At 48.1% G+C, this 16,235-nt stretch overlaps 1 protein-coding gene across 1 annotated transcript in view; it reads right to left on the bottom strand.

Moving 5' to 3' along the window:
- Nucleotides 1-7,749: 7,749 nt before the first annotated feature.
- The window catches only part of KIF1B (kinesin family member 1B), a 137,286-nt gene continuing 128,800 nt past the window's right edge, over nt 7,750-16,235 (bottom strand). Inside the window, exons 43-47 of the mRNA XM_081816819.1 lie at nt 15,270-15,391; nt 13,599-13,748; nt 13,037-13,229; nt 12,713-12,831; nt 7,750-12,181 (exon numbers count right to left, since the gene is read on the bottom strand). Of these exons, the coding sequence (XP_081672945.1) occupies nt 12,139-12,181; nt 12,713-12,831; nt 13,037-13,229; nt 13,599-13,748; nt 15,270-15,391 (627 nt within the window). The 3' untranslated portion in view covers nt 7,750-12,138. The remainder of the gene's footprint in view (nt 12,182-12,712; nt 12,832-13,036; nt 13,230-13,598; nt 13,749-15,269; nt 15,392-16,235) is intronic.

Here is a 16,235-nt window from a genome sequence, read left to right as displayed (position 1 = left end):
GATCCACCTACTCAACTACTTTATCTCAATTTGCTTTTTTCCCCTCTGGGTACATAGTTCTTTTTTTTAACGCTTTTATTCATTTATTTGGGAGAGGGAGGGAGCATGGGGGTGGGTTGGGCAGAGGGGGAGAGGGAGAAGCAGACTCCCGACTGAGAGCAAGGAGCCCAATGTGAGACTCAATCCCAGGACCCTAAGATCATGACCTGAGCCGAAGGCAGAGGCTTAACGACTGAGCCACCCAGGTACCCCTGGGTACATAGTTCTAATTTTAAATATTTCTGGCAGTATTGAATAATCCCCCCTTTGGTGTAAGACGGTCCACAAAGAGGGTGCAAAGGATAGTAACTTCCCAAGATCCAGAGTTACTCCCAAAGAGAGCCAAAAGAAAGAAACATTACCGCAAGTCCCGGGCAGGGCAGAAAGCCCAGCCCAGCTGTGCGAACGAGAGGAGAAAGGCAGCAACTAGGACAAGAAGGATCAATGACCAGTGGGTCTGGATTTGGAAAGGGACATGAAAATTTCCCCTCGTAACTGGGCACTGCAGACAGAGATTCAGAAGAGCTGATTCTGGTAAGAATTTCCAACCTTTGCTGGCTTCTGCCAGATTTTCCAGGATCCCCTCTGCTGGCTCTGGGATCTACCAGAGTTTCCCCTTGGCTGTTTACCGTAAAACCCCTCAGTTTCGTCAACTCTGGAGGGGCCCGTGTGGGGGCCCTTCTTTGAAGGTAGATAGGGGTGTGTGTGCAATTTTTCATTAGCCTCTTGCAGTGAATCTTTTAATAAAACCACTCAGGGGTTTTGAAACCTTTTCGAGGCTTCAGCGTGCCAATTAAAACAGGTATCCCATTTGGCTTAATTTGGGAAACTTTGCTTCCAAGGGTACTTCCTAAATGATCTTTTCTAATTGGAATGTTCCCCATAGGGGCCATTGTCTTTTCAGGCTGCAACTCTGAGGGCTTGCAGCAGCTCTGAAGGACCCTGGCTGCAAATGGAGTTAACTCCCAGTTTCCCACAGCCATATCCAAACGCCCGTGGGGGGCAACTTGCGTCTCTGTCTGGCCTTGTGGGGCCTCTGGCCTGACGGTTCCCGAGCCAAATTCCTCAGGACACAAAACAAGCCTAGTGAGATTTTACTGTTTTTGCTAGGTATCTGCAACTTCTAAGAAAAACTTATGTTGTTCTTAGACATAAAATAAGCAGGTGTGTTGGAAGGTTGAGCATGTGACTCTTTAGAATTTAAGGATCCCATTGCTAAGACTTTGGGTTTCTCAACAGCCGAACTGACACCTAAATGGGATGTGCGGTGAGGCTGAGGACTGTGTGTGTTCAACAGTGTACCTTGTTGCATGCAAGTTTTCTTGAGGTTGGTGGGTGACCTGATGTCAATCTAACCTGTTCCGTGACCAACTTATCCTATCACAGGAGTCTTCTGGAGGTGGCAAGTGCTGTAACAGGCTTTAAATGTTCAATCTTTGCCAACCGATTTTTGTGGTTTTGGCTTCTTCTGAGATCCCTGCTAGTAAGCCTTTATCTATATAAAATAAGACAAACAAACAAGTGCATCTTAATGCATTGGCAGTAACCAAGAGATGTTACAGTATCGGCCGCAAGACGGCCCCGTGCGCACCACCACCAATCCTGTGGACACTTGCTGAAGTTTTCCATCTGGGAACTTGTGATCTGAAAAGCCAAGGGCTTGGCTCTGGGCAGACACCCTGCCAGCTCAGCTGGGCTCCAGGCATAACTCTCTGCCACTCAAACGGACCTGCCCTGTAAAGAAAAGCTGATTAGATCAGGAGCCTGAACACAAAAAGGGCAGAGCTTAGATCCAGGAGGAACTCACCAACAGCCCTCAGAAACAGGGAGAAAGGCAGTGAACTCAAACGGTTCAGTGCTATCATACCAGTTTCTTGTCCCTGAATGCTGCTGGAAGTTCGCTTCGAATCCCACTGCTGCCACCAAATCTGTTAAATAACAAAAATTCAGCCAAATACATTTTAAAAGATCTAATTGGCTTTCTTAATCGATTCATGAGTCAGCAGCATCCTAAGCAAGTAGAGGGGGGCTCCAAAGGGCTACAGAAGAGGAAAGCCTTTAAAGGTAGAGAGCGGAGTAGAAAAAAAGGAAATTGTTAGCAAAGAATTTGTTGTTTTAGGCAAGGTCACCCCTCCCCCTGGAGGAACCCAAGGGTCCACCAGTAAATTTCCTAACGTTGACCAGGAAATCCCCGTGCTCACTGGTACATCTCTGGGGGGCTGAAACTGCAGGTGGTTGGGTACTGAGGGTCGGGTTAGTGATTTGGGGGCCTGCACTTGTGCAGGTCCCCGGCAGCCTGGGAGGTGCGGAGCGCTTACCCACTCCTACTGCACTCTTGCTCCCACAGTCTCCCTGATAAATTTCTGGCTCAGCGGCTGCCTGCCCCACTGAGACCTCAGGCTGGCAAGCCTTGGGTTTTTCCCATTCATTTCTCACCACCTTTGCTGCTTTTGGCTGATAAAAAACCTACAGCTCTCCTCCGTGACCCCCAAATAAACCATGATCAGTATGCCCCCTTCAGAGCAGAGCCCTGATCTGGTAAAACTGCTTCCCTTACCAACAGAGAGAGGGTGGGCGGTGGGGGGCAGCTCCAGGCAAGAGGACTGCAGGCCTCCACTGCTCTTACCTGCTGCTCTCATAGTTTTTTCCCAAGAATAAATGCTTTTTAATTTGTCTGCATTTGGTCAATTTCCAGAGCCTTGAAACATTTTTTTAAAGATTTATTTACTTTAGAGAGAGAGAGGGCACAAGCGGGAGGGGCAGAGGGAGAGGGGGAGAGAATCTGAAGCAGATTCCATGCAGAGCAGTGGGCCCACGACCCCAAGATCATGACCCAAGCTGAAACCAAGAGTAGGCCGCTTGACTGACTGAGCCAGACGCCCCACCTTGAGACATTTTTAATACTTCTTCCAAGTGTTATGCTTTCTTATTTTTTGCAGAGAGCACGGCCTATCCTCTCCACACTGCCAGAGCCCGCACTCCGTCCACAGCTCTGTCCTTCCATCTGCGGTGAGGACCTTCATCGTGAGTCCGCCAGAGAGCGGTCAGGGTCTGGGGGTTTCCAGACACCGATCTGGGGGCAAACTGCCAGACTGTGCCGGGGCTGCCTCCACGGTCATTCGGCACCTAACAGAGGAGGAGAGCCACCAAGAAGCAGAACATGCAGGGAGAAGCTTCAAAGAGGACAAAGGGATCAGGAACCTCCCCTAATTCCTGTTATTCTCCAGGGCTAGAGTTTGCAAGGTTCTTCTGGTGCCTAGCTGGCTCAGTTGGTAGAGCATGCGACTCTTGATCTTGGGGTTGTAAGTTTGAGCCCCACGCTGGACAGAGTTTACTTAAAAAAAAAAAAAAAAAGAAGTCTGTAGAGTCCTTGACCGCAGGGTCTGTCCTGCCTCCTTCCCAGGATGGGCAGATCAAAGTGAGCTAATATAGGAAAGTTCCTTGCAAACTTCAGTTTGCTACATGGTTTGTTGCAGGGTTTTTTTTTTTTTTTTGAGAAAGAGCGTGGGGGGGCGGGGCAGAGGGAGAGAGAGAAGCAGACTCCTCACTGAGCAGGGAGCCCAACACGGGGCTCAATCTTGTGACCCTGAGATCATGATCTGAGCTGAAATCAAGAGTCGGACGCTTAACCGAGCCACCCAGGCACCCCTCACGATGCCGTTACTATCTAACATGACAAGGAGACTCAGTGCAGGGAAGGAGACTTGCTCAGCTCGTTAGAGGCAGAACGGAACTTAGGCCATAGGCCAAGTTGGCTAAAGCAGAGCCCAGCACTCCGTCCTCATGGGAGTAGCAGGCCATCGTCAGGAGGCTCAGAGACACGTTTCCCCAGCAAAACTGGGTTCAGCTGCATATTAGTGACCTTTAGTTGACTTTCAAAGGAAAGCTAAATCAAAATGGCCTTTCTGTGACTAGTTTTGGAGAACAAACCGCCCTTCTGGAAATTGTACAGGTGGCTCCCTCAGGAGGGCCTCGGTGCCCACACACCTTTCAGCTTTGTTGCAAGGGTTCCCCGTCCGTCTGTGGGCTCGGCTGCAAGGAGAGCCGACCACCAGGTTTTGTTGCAGGAACAAGTTGATTGCTCTAGTCTGTGATTTGGCAAGCGAGAGAAATGCTGAGTCAATGTGACTAAACATCTGGACACACCCAAGTCACTACTGCATTAGGCGTTGCTTTAGGCAAACATGTTTAAATGTCTAATCCAACAGTCCCCATTCATTTCCTTCTATTACTAATGTTGCTTGCAGCACAGCCATCCCATTGCTTTGCTAAGGTGCTAAAAACCAGCAAAAAATGCTGTTTCCCAGAACTGTTGGCAAACTGCCACAAACTGGTTTAGGAGAGGGCAGGTGTCAGGACAGTGACAGTCAGGTTTTCTCTTTTCTGCCAGCCAGGCCACTAGATAAAGAGCTAGCCGCCCCCTCTCCCCGAGACTCCCCAGCTCTTCTGTTTTAAGAGATCTTGATTAACTGACCATTTGCGCCACTTGTTTCTTCTTCCTCCTTTAAATTACTTTTTTTTTTTTTTTTAAATTCACCAATAAACAGTGAGCCCAGGGCCGCCTGGGTGGCTCAGTCGGTTAAGTGTCTGCCTTCGGCTCAGGTCATGATCCCGGGGTCCTGGGATCGAGCCGTGCATTGTGCTCCCTGCTCGGGCGGCGGGGGTGGGGGGAGCCTGCTTCTCCCTCTCCTCCTGCTTGTGCTCTCTCTCCCTCTCTCTCTGACAAATAAATAAAATCTTAAAAAAAAAAAAAAAAGAGTGAGCCCAGCTAAACCCTGGATCTCCTCCTCCCCTAATAAAAGCAGAACCCCAGGCCTGGGTGCTTTCTCTAACTGTAACCTTGCTGGGTGGCCCCAGGAGTGCCAGGCAATTTTCAGGTCCTGTAAAAATAATAAACCTTTTTTGTTGTTGTTGTTCCCCAGTTTCCTGATTGTTATTGCCAAAGGGCACCTTGCAATCAAAATAACCACAGGGCTGGTCTAGCCACAACACTGGTTACTGATGGGCTGAGCCCAGCACACAATAGCAGGGCTGGGACAAAGGCAAGTCTCTCCTAGAGATGAACAGAGTAAAGCTAAGGCTTGCTAGAGCCAGAGCAAGCTGACCTTTAGTTTTTAGAAAATCCTCAAATGCTTGGCTTAGAATGCTTAAGAAAAGTCAACTCAAGTTATTCCTCACCTTAACTTTTCACCTTGCCCTAAATCCCCAAATCCCAAATCAAAGCACGGGCTTGAATTCTATAAAAACAGCCCTTCTATGCAACTCTCCCAGGGCAGAATCCTTTGTTAGACTTACGTAAGAGGGTGTCTAAGTTAACAAACATACTAGTTGGGGCAGATTTGAAAATCTCAGCTCTGCCACTCACCTGCTCTAAATTCCTGCAACTGAACTCAAAGGACTCGTTCACCTGCTAGGTAGAAAGAGCAATTATGGAAAAAAACCAGGAGACCATATATTCAAAAGCCAGAGGAGCAGGCAGGTGATGTACTCAGAAAAGCTAAATTAAAAGGGACTGTGCAGGGCGCCTGGGTGGCTCAGTTGGTTAAGCGACTGCCTTCGGCTCAGGTCATGATCCTGGAGTCCCAGGATCGAGTCCCGCATCGGGCTCCCTGCTCGGCGGGGAGTCTGCTTCTCCCTCTGACCCTCCTCCCTCTCATGCTCTCTGTCTCTCATTCTCTCTCTCGCAAATAAAAAAAAAAAAGGGACTGTGCAGAGACAAAGAGTTCCTAAGGGACGTGGAAGAACCTCCAAATCCGACCACAAGTGGAATGACAAGAAATATCAGGTAGAAAAGTAACGCATTCAACGTACACAGTTCCGGGGGACCTCCTGATGTTCTGTACTGTCAGCTTTGTGAGAGACAATGGCGACCCTCAAGAGAGCGACCCTGGTGAGGGGCCAAGCCTACACGAGCCTAGATGAGGTGTGGTTGCAGGAGACACCCACTCTGTAAGACTAAGTCGGTGTCGGTGCAAATCCAGTGCAGTTCAGGAAGGCATGGCCGACATAACCCCTGGGGCCGACTTAGCTCTTAAGGCCAGAGTCCCACGGAGAGAAGCTGTAGCAATCGGAAGAGGCCCTGCGCGTGCTCCCAGCACTGGCTGCCTGCGGGTGCCCCCGGGGGACCTGAGACCCAGCGCGCCCCCGCACCAGCCTGCAAAGCTCCCCACGCTGGTCTCTTCCCCTTGCCGGGTTTCCTTTCTTGCTCACTCATCCAGTCTGCACACAAACATGTTCGTCCTCTCCCTCCCGACTTGTCCTGGTGCCAGTGTTCCAGGACCCGAGCCTTGGTTCTCACCGACTACTCATTCCCGGGCCTCCTCGCCTCCTGCTTTCTCTGTCACCCTCACGCTGACAACTCCCAAACGTGCGTCTCGGGTCCCACCTGTCCCCTTGAATCCAGCAGCCTTGGCAGCTATAGAGTCGGGTGGAAAAGTCGGGGTCTCCACGTGAACGTGACTGGAACCAAATCCTTCACTGAGCACCGCCAGCCACCCCCACCCCATTCTCCCAGTCTTCTTCATTTTAGGCAATTGCAACGCGTTCTTTATGCTCAGGTACGCATCCCAAAGTACCTCTCTCCCCGACTGCATGCAGTGGCTCAGCAAATCTGTTAGCTCTGACGTTAGAATATCCTCAATCTGACCACATCTCCCGCCTTCACTGCTCCTACCTGGGTCCCAGCTGCCACCCTCCTCTAGGGACATTGGGCAACAATTTCCTATTTTGTCTCCCTTCCTCCACTAGTCCCCCATCCACACCCCCAACAGGCTGTTTTTCACCCAGCAGTCAGAATGGTCTTTTGAAAACACAAATAGGACCATGTGACTCATCTTCCCCAAAGCCTTCACTGGCTTCCTATTTCACACTAATGAGAGTTACCTAAGCCTTAAACCACCTGGCTTTTAGTTACTTGCTGCCGCCAAGGCTCTCGTGTTCTCCCTTTACCCAGACGGGCCTCCCTGCTATCTTTGGGACCGACAGAGGACACTGCTGCCCAAGGGCCTAGCTTCTCTGCCTCCTTGCCCAGGCTTTGCACGCATATGCATTCCCTCATTCAAGTGTCTGCTCAAAAGTTCTCCGCCAACACAGGCCTTCCCTGACCACAAGATCTAGAGGGATGCCTACCTCCCACCCATCCCTTCCATTCACCTGCTGTTTGCTCGGTCACTGACCACTTGACGTTAGACATTCCCCATTCGTGACATAAAGGTCTTTCCTCACGGGGACGGGAATGCTGGGGCGCGTTGTTTGCTGCTGAGTTCTCACACCCCGGGCGCGGGCATGGGGTGGGCGCTCAGATGGGCACTGACCCAATCACTGCCCTTTACCTGAATGCTGCTTCTCCCTCCCTTCTGTCTCCCCCCAGACAACCAGGATGGTGGTCCCTGTTCATGCTCTGTTCACAATGGGAACTTGTTAAGTGAAGCACAGGGTGAATGATTCAACCTCTCTGCCCAGAAAAACCACACCACCACTGGAGAGTCACTGGTAGGTATCTAAGGAGAGGCTTCGGGAGAACCCAGACGACACTCAGGAGGAAAGCATTTTCAAAGAAACAGCATGAAGAAATAGCACCTGGCTTTATAATAACCCTACTCTGAATGATCAGAAAAGCCACAGGTCACACCACAGTAGTATCTTTGCAAGTCAAGAAATCTTGTGTAACTACCTTTCAAAGGATGCAAGAATAAATGCACGTCAAGAGCCTTCTGATGCACTGGTTGTACCTTTATTATGTTTACCTCGTTCACTAGGAGTTCCGTGATGCAAGGTTACCATACACAGTTAGATAATGTCCGCATTGCACATCTAAGGCTATACAGCAAAAGAACCAGAATTAGTACAAATACAAGAACTATATTTACATTCTGTATACTCAAGCTCCAACATCAGATAATATTTACATAATAAAACATGAAAATGAAAATCTGAAATTAATAATGTACATTGTTGCTAATGAGCTCAACTCCTTGCTGGGGAGAGATCAGTTTGCAAAGTCTTGGTTCAGAAAGGCCACACATGCTCCACGGGTTCCGTGGCAGCACACGCGGATGGTGAGAAGAGACCCGAAATCCCGACGGGTGGCCCCTTGCACGCGAGAAGGCCGATGGAGGCCTCAGGCGAGCCGATGCCAGAATGTGCAGCCTGGAAAAAGGGAACTTGAAGACATGAAGACAACACGCAACAGCCAGGGTTTGGCAAGAGACCAACCTCAGCTCGGACTTCCTGAGCACAGCTTTTAACATGAAATTTGCATCAACTCTCATTCTTTCCTTTAAATGATCAGAGGCTTTCTTAAGATTCATGGGGGCTCAAATCCGGATTTCATAAATGGCCTTTTGAACAACCGCAGATAATCTCTCAGCTGACATTGCCATTCCCTACGGAAGCACCATCAGTACATCCCTGCTACTCGGTCATGGTTTGGCCGCACACTGGGGTGAGTCGTTACTGGCCATGGTGGACAGCGCAGTGCCCACGAGTCAGAGTCCTCTTGCAAATACATTCAGCAAACCTTCTGAAAGCTGCAGCAGAATTAGTGTCTTCTTTTTAAGGAGCAGGTTAACATCACATTTTAGAAAGGGAACCCAAAGCAAAAACGAAGGACCCAAGTCAGAGAGACAGACAAGCCCTGACCCCGTCCTGGAGGACCCGAGTGGACGCAGCGCGAGGAAATGGCAGCGTACCGGAACTGCTACGCCCTAGATCATCCGTTCTTTCTCAGTCCAATGTGCAATTAATTACAGTGTATAAATATACAAATACCTTACAAAATTAAATATCCCTGTAAACCACAACAAGCAGCAGGCAATACAGTCTTTGCTTTGAAATGTGCCAGGAGAAGTCATTTTATTTTTAGATCCCTGAAGATCTTTCCCAATGATTTAACTTATTCCTTCATCTTAAAAGAGCTGAAAAAACCCACTGAAAATATGAGTAGCTATAGAAGTTCAATGGTAGCTGAACAGGGAAATAAAAATGTAAAACAAGAGTGGTTTCTTAGCCAGGAAAAATCATTTTCCTTCCCCTCACAGTGATGGCGCAAGTGTTTTAACGATGTGCTAGGATTGGGGTGCCCACCCAGCTGCCAGCAGCTGCCCCTTCCCGCGCCCCTGGCTGTGTGCACGGCTGGTCGGCCCTGCACAGCCTGGCCCGAGAGCTGGCTGACTCCCAGGCAGGCGCAGAGGTGAGGAGGCTGTGGGCACTGGTTTGGTGTGGGCTGTGAGGTCCTGTTTTGCTTTGGCAGGAGAAAGGAGGGTGGGGAAGGAGGGGAGGACATGATTACTTTTAACTAGCACTCATTTCTTCTTAATTTGTGTAAGAGCTTTTTCTTTCTTTTTGTTTTTTGCTTGTTTAAAGGAGTGCTTTAGGAAAAAAACATAAAAAAACCCTCAAAAGGTAGTTTCCTTAAATACCAGTATTAATATTATATTAATATCAAATATCAATTTTTCTGCCACCATGGCTTCAGCTAAATCCTCATAAATAGTTCCTGCCATAAAAGCTCTCTCAGCTTCGAAAGTGGGGATGGATCTGTCCAGAAAGGGAACATTAATCCTGAAACTGTTCCAACTATAATCTGGATATGGGCCGCTAGAGGAAAAGGGGGAACCAATAAGGGCTGTCCTCAGACTTTCGGTGGAAAGCACACCTGCCAGAGACCCCTGCCGGACGCGGATGTCCTGCTTCCTCAGGGGGCCCTCTCCCCCCGGGTGTTACCAACAGTCCAGTTTTACCTGTCCTAATCTCTGACACCTCCAAAGCAAAGACTTTCCAAGCCAGTTCTGAGTGAGAAGAAAAATCAAATGCCATTTCAGTGTATCACATGATGTGACTCCCCCTCAGCCCTCCCCACCTCCCTCTGTCACGGACATGGGTCCCTCTGTCAGACTTCGTGACAAACAGCAGCAGCACCCGTGACTTCATTCTACAATGTAACCTTCGAATTTCATCTTCATTTCCCCTGAAATCAGATTTCATTCCAGTCCAGGAGCGGTCTCTAAGCACCAACAGATCCTGGATTTGAGTCTACACCAGAAGGGCATATTGTGTCCATTAGACAACTAAGGAACCTCTAACTACATTAAAAATCTCAAGCACTGCTTAGAAAACAAACATCACAGTTAATGACCTATGTTTTAAGGAGAGGAAGGAAGTTAAAAAAACCTACTGTAGAGTTTTTATTGATCACTTTCCAGCTAAGGTCACAGCCTGGGATTTCTAGCCTGTCTTTTAAGCTCTCCACGATTCATGTTTCCTCCTCTTTGCAGGGCAACTCTACTGAGGCCAGGAGACCTGTTCTTAGCGATGAGCCCAACCAGAAAGTCAGAAGCAAGGGTCTGCTGACACGCGCCTGCCCAGCTCTATTCCACAGCGTGCACCAGCCCCTGCCCCATGCTGCCTGAAGCAGAAAATCAGCCGGTCCCCACCACCTGAGGGGCAGCAACTTCAAGGCTGGAGACCCTCAGTCTCGTGAGGTGGGAGAGGGCAGATACTTTCCTGAATGCCTGAGGGATGGTCAAACAGAGATGTGCGTGAGGGAGATAAAGGATGGTACAAAACACCCCAGGTCAGATGGCAAAGCAGCTGAATTAACCTGCAGGCCTTCTTTTCCCCAGGCCATTCCTATAAAACTTACTGGCAGCTGAAAGAAAGAGTATCTTCTTCCATGATGGCGTCTGGAGGCGGATGACCCTGTTCTGTCAGAGAAGGAGACTGTCAGCAGTGAGCTTCCTCCTTCCTCCTCTGGCAGTTTTTCCACTCCCGTGAAGATAACCAAGGAGAGCGAAGGCGGAGGCAGCAGCAAGCCACTGGGGCCAGGGCTCAGGTGCGCCTCTTCTCTGCCCCCAGGTGTCCTTTTGGTTTTTTTTTTTTTTTTTTAGTGGTGGAAGGGGATTGGTTTTAATCCCGGGATCCAGAAAGCAAAGCCTGCCTAGTCTGCTTATTTATGATTATAGAGGGAGAAGCATTACTGAAAGTATTTTCAGTTTGACAAGGATCACTGGAAATGACCATTGGATTCAGAGGGAGACTTCCAAGTCTATACTTGAGAGTTACATTTCTTTGATCAAAGGGAGCTACACCCATCACAAGGTCACTACTCAGCATTCCCATCATTATAATGACAACAACGACCATCAAGTTCATTAGCAGAAGTGAGTCACTCCCCCCTTGTGGGACGTTTGTGTATGACATTGTACTAATTCCGAACTGTACCATCACTAATGCCAAGAAGAGAAATGAGAAACTGAGAGAAAAGCAGTTCACAGGAGCGCTGCTGTGAGGAGCTATCCTCATCCTGCTGTCAGCCCACCGTCATGACCCACTGCCAAGCCCCACGGTCCTCTCAAATCCACAGGCAGTATCCTTGGCCCTTCCCTTCTTACAAGGTCAGCAGCAGCCACTGTTCCAGGCCTGCTAAGAAGTCCTCCCTTCTCTCTTCCACTAAAAGAAAACCGCATAACTACGTTCTAAATAAGCTCCACTTTCAGAGAATACACCTGTGCCATTTCTAAGCTCCCCACAACCTTCTCCCTGAATGGAAAATGCAGGGATTAGCAATGGCAAAGAGATGGAAAGGGAAAAGGTAAGTTTTTTCCTTTTAGGTTCTAAAAAAAGCCAGATGTTTCCTCCCGTAGTCTCTAAGCCACACCCCCCACCCAAAATTGAAGTGATATCACAAAGAGAGAAAAGGAAAAGCATTATGTTGTCTTAAAAAACAGACAAAGATATCCAAAGACAGCAGTACAAGACATCACAGGGGGTCATAATGGGGACCTATCATACAAAAGGAAGCCAAAAGACACAAAAAAATAATTTGGAGATTCACTGGATCCCCTCTGGGTTGTTTTTGTTTGTTTTTCTCCCTTTTGTTAGGCCACATGCTGCTACCAAGATTCTCAGCACAGGAAAAAAGAGAAGGGTACAGAGCAATGGAGACGGGGACCAGGAGAGCTAGCAAGAGTGTTGACAGGAGGGAAAGCAGTTACCCCACAGGCTTACACACGAGAGGGGCCATCAAGAATCACAGAGAGAAGTAAGAGGCAACACTTTCTTTATCTCTCGAAGGCGAGTGAGGATGCTCAGCAGGGTCACTTAGTACTTCGGTTCGCTGGGGCATCTGCGAGAGAGTTTTGACCTACAGGTGACAGAGAAAGAGGATGGATTAGAAAGCTGGATCCAGATGTCTCTCCCCTCACAGGTCTCTCTCCTCTACAGTTCCCTCCTTGAGCTTCTTCCCCTCCAGCACTCAAGTCTCAGGTCTCTAGGCTCCCTGAATAAGCAGGCTAAGCTGCGGGGGCCCCTGGGACACAAGCCCCTCACAGGATCAGAGGCTGGATCACAGGGTGGAATACTGGGAGACCATAAAGGTTTTCACCACCTTCCCCTGACTCAGTCAAAAAATAAAAAAATAAAAAAAAAATCTTAAAAAACAAAATCAAAGCAGGACATTAACTGGGTGCAAATGTGACCAGGTTCCCTTAGCCATTCAGGACACCAGGTGACACCTTATGAGAAGCGGAGGCCTCATCACCACCTTACAATCACACTTATGCTGCTGTCCTCCCTCCCTCTATAGTCAACGTACTTTTTGGGAACAAGACTTCCTTCTCGATTTACATTGACCAGAAGCCTAGGAAAAGAAGGAAACACGAGGACAACTTCTTACCGTATTGTGCCAGCAAGGAGTGGGTTAAAGGCATATAACCAGTCGTTCATGTCTTTGTCATTGAGAGCCTGTAAAAGGACCCCACGATGCTTTGTGCATACAGCAAAGATGTTCGGTGTCTGAAAGAGACACAGGGAGACAGGAGGTTACGATGGCTGCTGACAACGGGGACCACCCTGCCATATTCCCAGGGCACACAGAACCTCATACTGAAGGTTCAGGGAGACCAGACACATAGGAGAGATGCCACACTACACAACAGAGTTCAGAACTCAGAAGGAAAGGGGGCAGGCGGCAATTAGTAGCCAAGAGAGCAGGACTGACCTTCACCATGGCCTGCTGGTCCTCGCTATATTCCACCTGTGCTGTGGACAGGTTAATGATGCCACGCTCCACTGGGTCTTTGTCGCTGTTATAGATAAAGACATAAGGGCGACGGACCACGACAAAATGTTTAGCCCAGTTGCTGTAAAGTGGCTCCTTGAAATGCAGGTATCCTTTCTTAGAGACCACGGAGCTAAAAAGGGCAGTACAAGAGAGGTTAGTTTCTCACAAAAAGAAAGGGATCACGGCCTGAGGAACATGAAAATATGTCTCACCTAGGCCCAGTCCCTAGGATGAACAAAACAGGCAAAAGATCTGTTTGGCCGAGAATCTTCTCTGCTGAAGTTACACAGCAACAGAACACAAAGTACGGCCCCCACAGCATACTGTGGTGTGGTGGAGATGCCTGATAGGACACAAGTGCGGCAGGAACCCAGCCTGGCTCTTTATCCCAGATTCCACTGATATTAGACAATAATATTCACCTCAAGTACAAGAGCGGAGAGTAAATTACTGTGATTTGTCTTTTATACCTGGCATCTCTGGTCAATACAATACTCACCCTGGTCTAATTTCTTCCATATCTGGAACAAGATTGAGAAATTCATTTTTTCCTGCTCGGGCCAAATAAGGTGTTTCCACAGTTGGGACAATCTGAAACTGTTCAAATTCTGGGCAGGGACTAGAGGCCCGGGAATTGGCTTCTGGGGTCCTTTAAAAGAGAAAGGTTAGGGGTAATAGGAGCTTCAGCAAGGTCAATGCATAATGTGTACAACCCTCTCACCAGGAGGAACAAGCTCTCCCCTTAAGAGCAGGGGCCTTGCAAACATCAGTTTCAGAGAGCTAAGACAAGCTGGTGTCAGAAAGTTAATTCCAACTTCAACTGGGGTCATCCTTTAGAAGTTACAAAAGTCACCAAGGCCCACAGTCCCTCTTCCTACTCTGAAGCCCTCTGAACAGAAGCGTCTGGGGCATGAACTCCATTCCCTTACATGTTTCTATTTCGTTTCAAGGCCACAACTAGGGCAGTGATTCTCAAAGTGTAATCCCTGACCAGCAGCATCAACTTCGCCTGGAAACTTGTTAGAAATTCAAATTCTTGGGCTCCAACCCAGACCTACGGAGTCAGAAACGATGAGTGGAGTTCAGCCACCTGTACTTTTAACAAGCCTCCCAGGTGACGCTGGTGTGCACTGACCTCTGAGAACCACGGAGAAAGCAAACGAGTGGGAAGAAGCTGGCTTCTGGAACGACCGCCGACTGAGAGCGGTCGGGACCATGACATGAGCAGGAGCTCCTACGCTCTGCACCATGGGTTACCGTAGAGCAGCTCAGCCTGATGAATTGTATCCCATCAACTCTAAAAAGCCCATCTTTTAATACTTCACCATTTCTCAAGTTGGGATGCATCGTACAATTGATGACACATTTTGGTTGGCAGTGCTTTTTTCTTTCGTAGTGGCACATAAAGTAATCGCAAATTAATTCAATTACCTGGTTGTGTTATTTTCTCAGCCACACTCAACTGTCGCCATGTTGGTACAGTAAGACAGACAGCTGGACGATACCCAGGTGGGTTCTGACAGGTGAGCACAACGAACGGAGACGGGCCAGGGAGTGTGATGGTGAGTCACAAACAAGTGATTACAGTGATGAATTCATGGGATCTAGACTACATTTGTCTCTATGATTCTTACCAATATGTTTTATTGTGCCATCAAATATATTTTCCAAACTAGTTTTAAACTGTTTTCCCCAAGATGGGACTTGGTCTGTCTGGTATGACCGGGGAACCAAAAAGGAGTGGGAATGGAAGGCCAAAATGAGCAGGAGAGGGATTCAGAAGAGGAACCAAGGGTTTTCTTGCAGAAAGTTGGTGAGACATGGTGTTAGAAGGTACAGGAGCATCTCCCTGGGACTGTGATACCCAGAAAAGGCTCCCACATACTTCTGAGTGCTGCCAAGACGGATGGTCCTGCCCTCAGCAGAGAACCACTGAGCTAGAGGAAGGCTGGTGTTTCTTTGGTTCTTAGGCTAGCTTCTCTCAGTGAAGTCTGGGTACTTGCAGCTTCTTTTTTTTTGAATGTATGTATGTATTGTAATCATTACCACCAACGTGGGGCTTGAACTCAAGACCCCGAGATCAAGAGTTGCATGTTCCACCAACTGAGCCAGCCAGGCGCCTCTTTTAATTATGATTATTATTTTTTTTAAAGTAAACTAGGGTACTTACTTCTGATCCAGAGAGTTGCTCCTAGCCTCCACCAGAGAAGGGCAGGTGGAGGAGGGAGTGAGGGTCGCACTGCTGAAACTGGACACAGAGGGATCCCGTCCGATAGGAGAGATATCAGACAACTGGAGGCAAACAGGAGACAGCCAGTGAGATGCAGCTGAAAACCCAAAATACCTCTGCAACGAGGAGCTTTGACACCCAGTGACCTCACATTCGTGTATCTGCTGCTGTAGGTTATTCAAGAAAACGACTTATAAATACTTTATGACCTGAATGTCACATTAGGAATCATTTACAAAAGAGGCAAGGCTGGCTTTTTATTTTGTGACACTCCTGCATTAATTAAATGAACCTATCTCTACAAGGCCAGTATTTAGAACAACAGGCACTATTCTAAGAATATGGCAGAAGCCCTGCCCTCCTGGAGCTTACGTTTTAAGTGGAGAAGGCAGACGACAAACAAATCAACAAACACTTTGCAAAGTGTCAGGTAGTCCTATGATCCAGTAATTCTACTACTGGGTATTTACCCAAAGAAAATGAAAATACTAACTCAAAAAGACATATGCACACCTATGTTCACTGCAGTATTATCTACAATAGCTAAGATATGAAAGCAACTCAAGTGTCCATTGATAAGATGAATGAATAAAGAAGATGATCTATATATACAATGGAATATCATTCAGCCATAAAAAGGAATGAGACCTTGCCATTTGCGACAAGATGGATGGACCCAGAGGGTATTACGCTAAGTCAAATATGACCAAGAAAGACAAATACCGTATGATTTTACTTACACATGTGGAACCTAAAAAACCGAAACAAAACCAAGCAAAAAACCAGACTTTTAAATACAGAAAACAAACTGAGGGGAGACCAGTGGGGGGATGGGGGAAACAGATGAAGGGGATGAAGAAGTACAGACTTCAAGTTATAAAATAAGTAAGTCACGGAGATGAAAAG

Source organism: Leptonychotes weddellii, chromosome 4 (assembly GCF_054177405.1).
Source record: "Leptonychotes weddellii isolate Sample4059 chromosome 4, ASM5417740v2, whole genome shotgun sequence".
NCBI classification, from domain to species: domain Eukaryota; kingdom Metazoa; phylum Chordata; class Mammalia; order Carnivora; family Phocidae; genus Leptonychotes; species Leptonychotes weddellii.
This window is presented reverse-complemented; position numbering and strand designations above follow the sequence as displayed.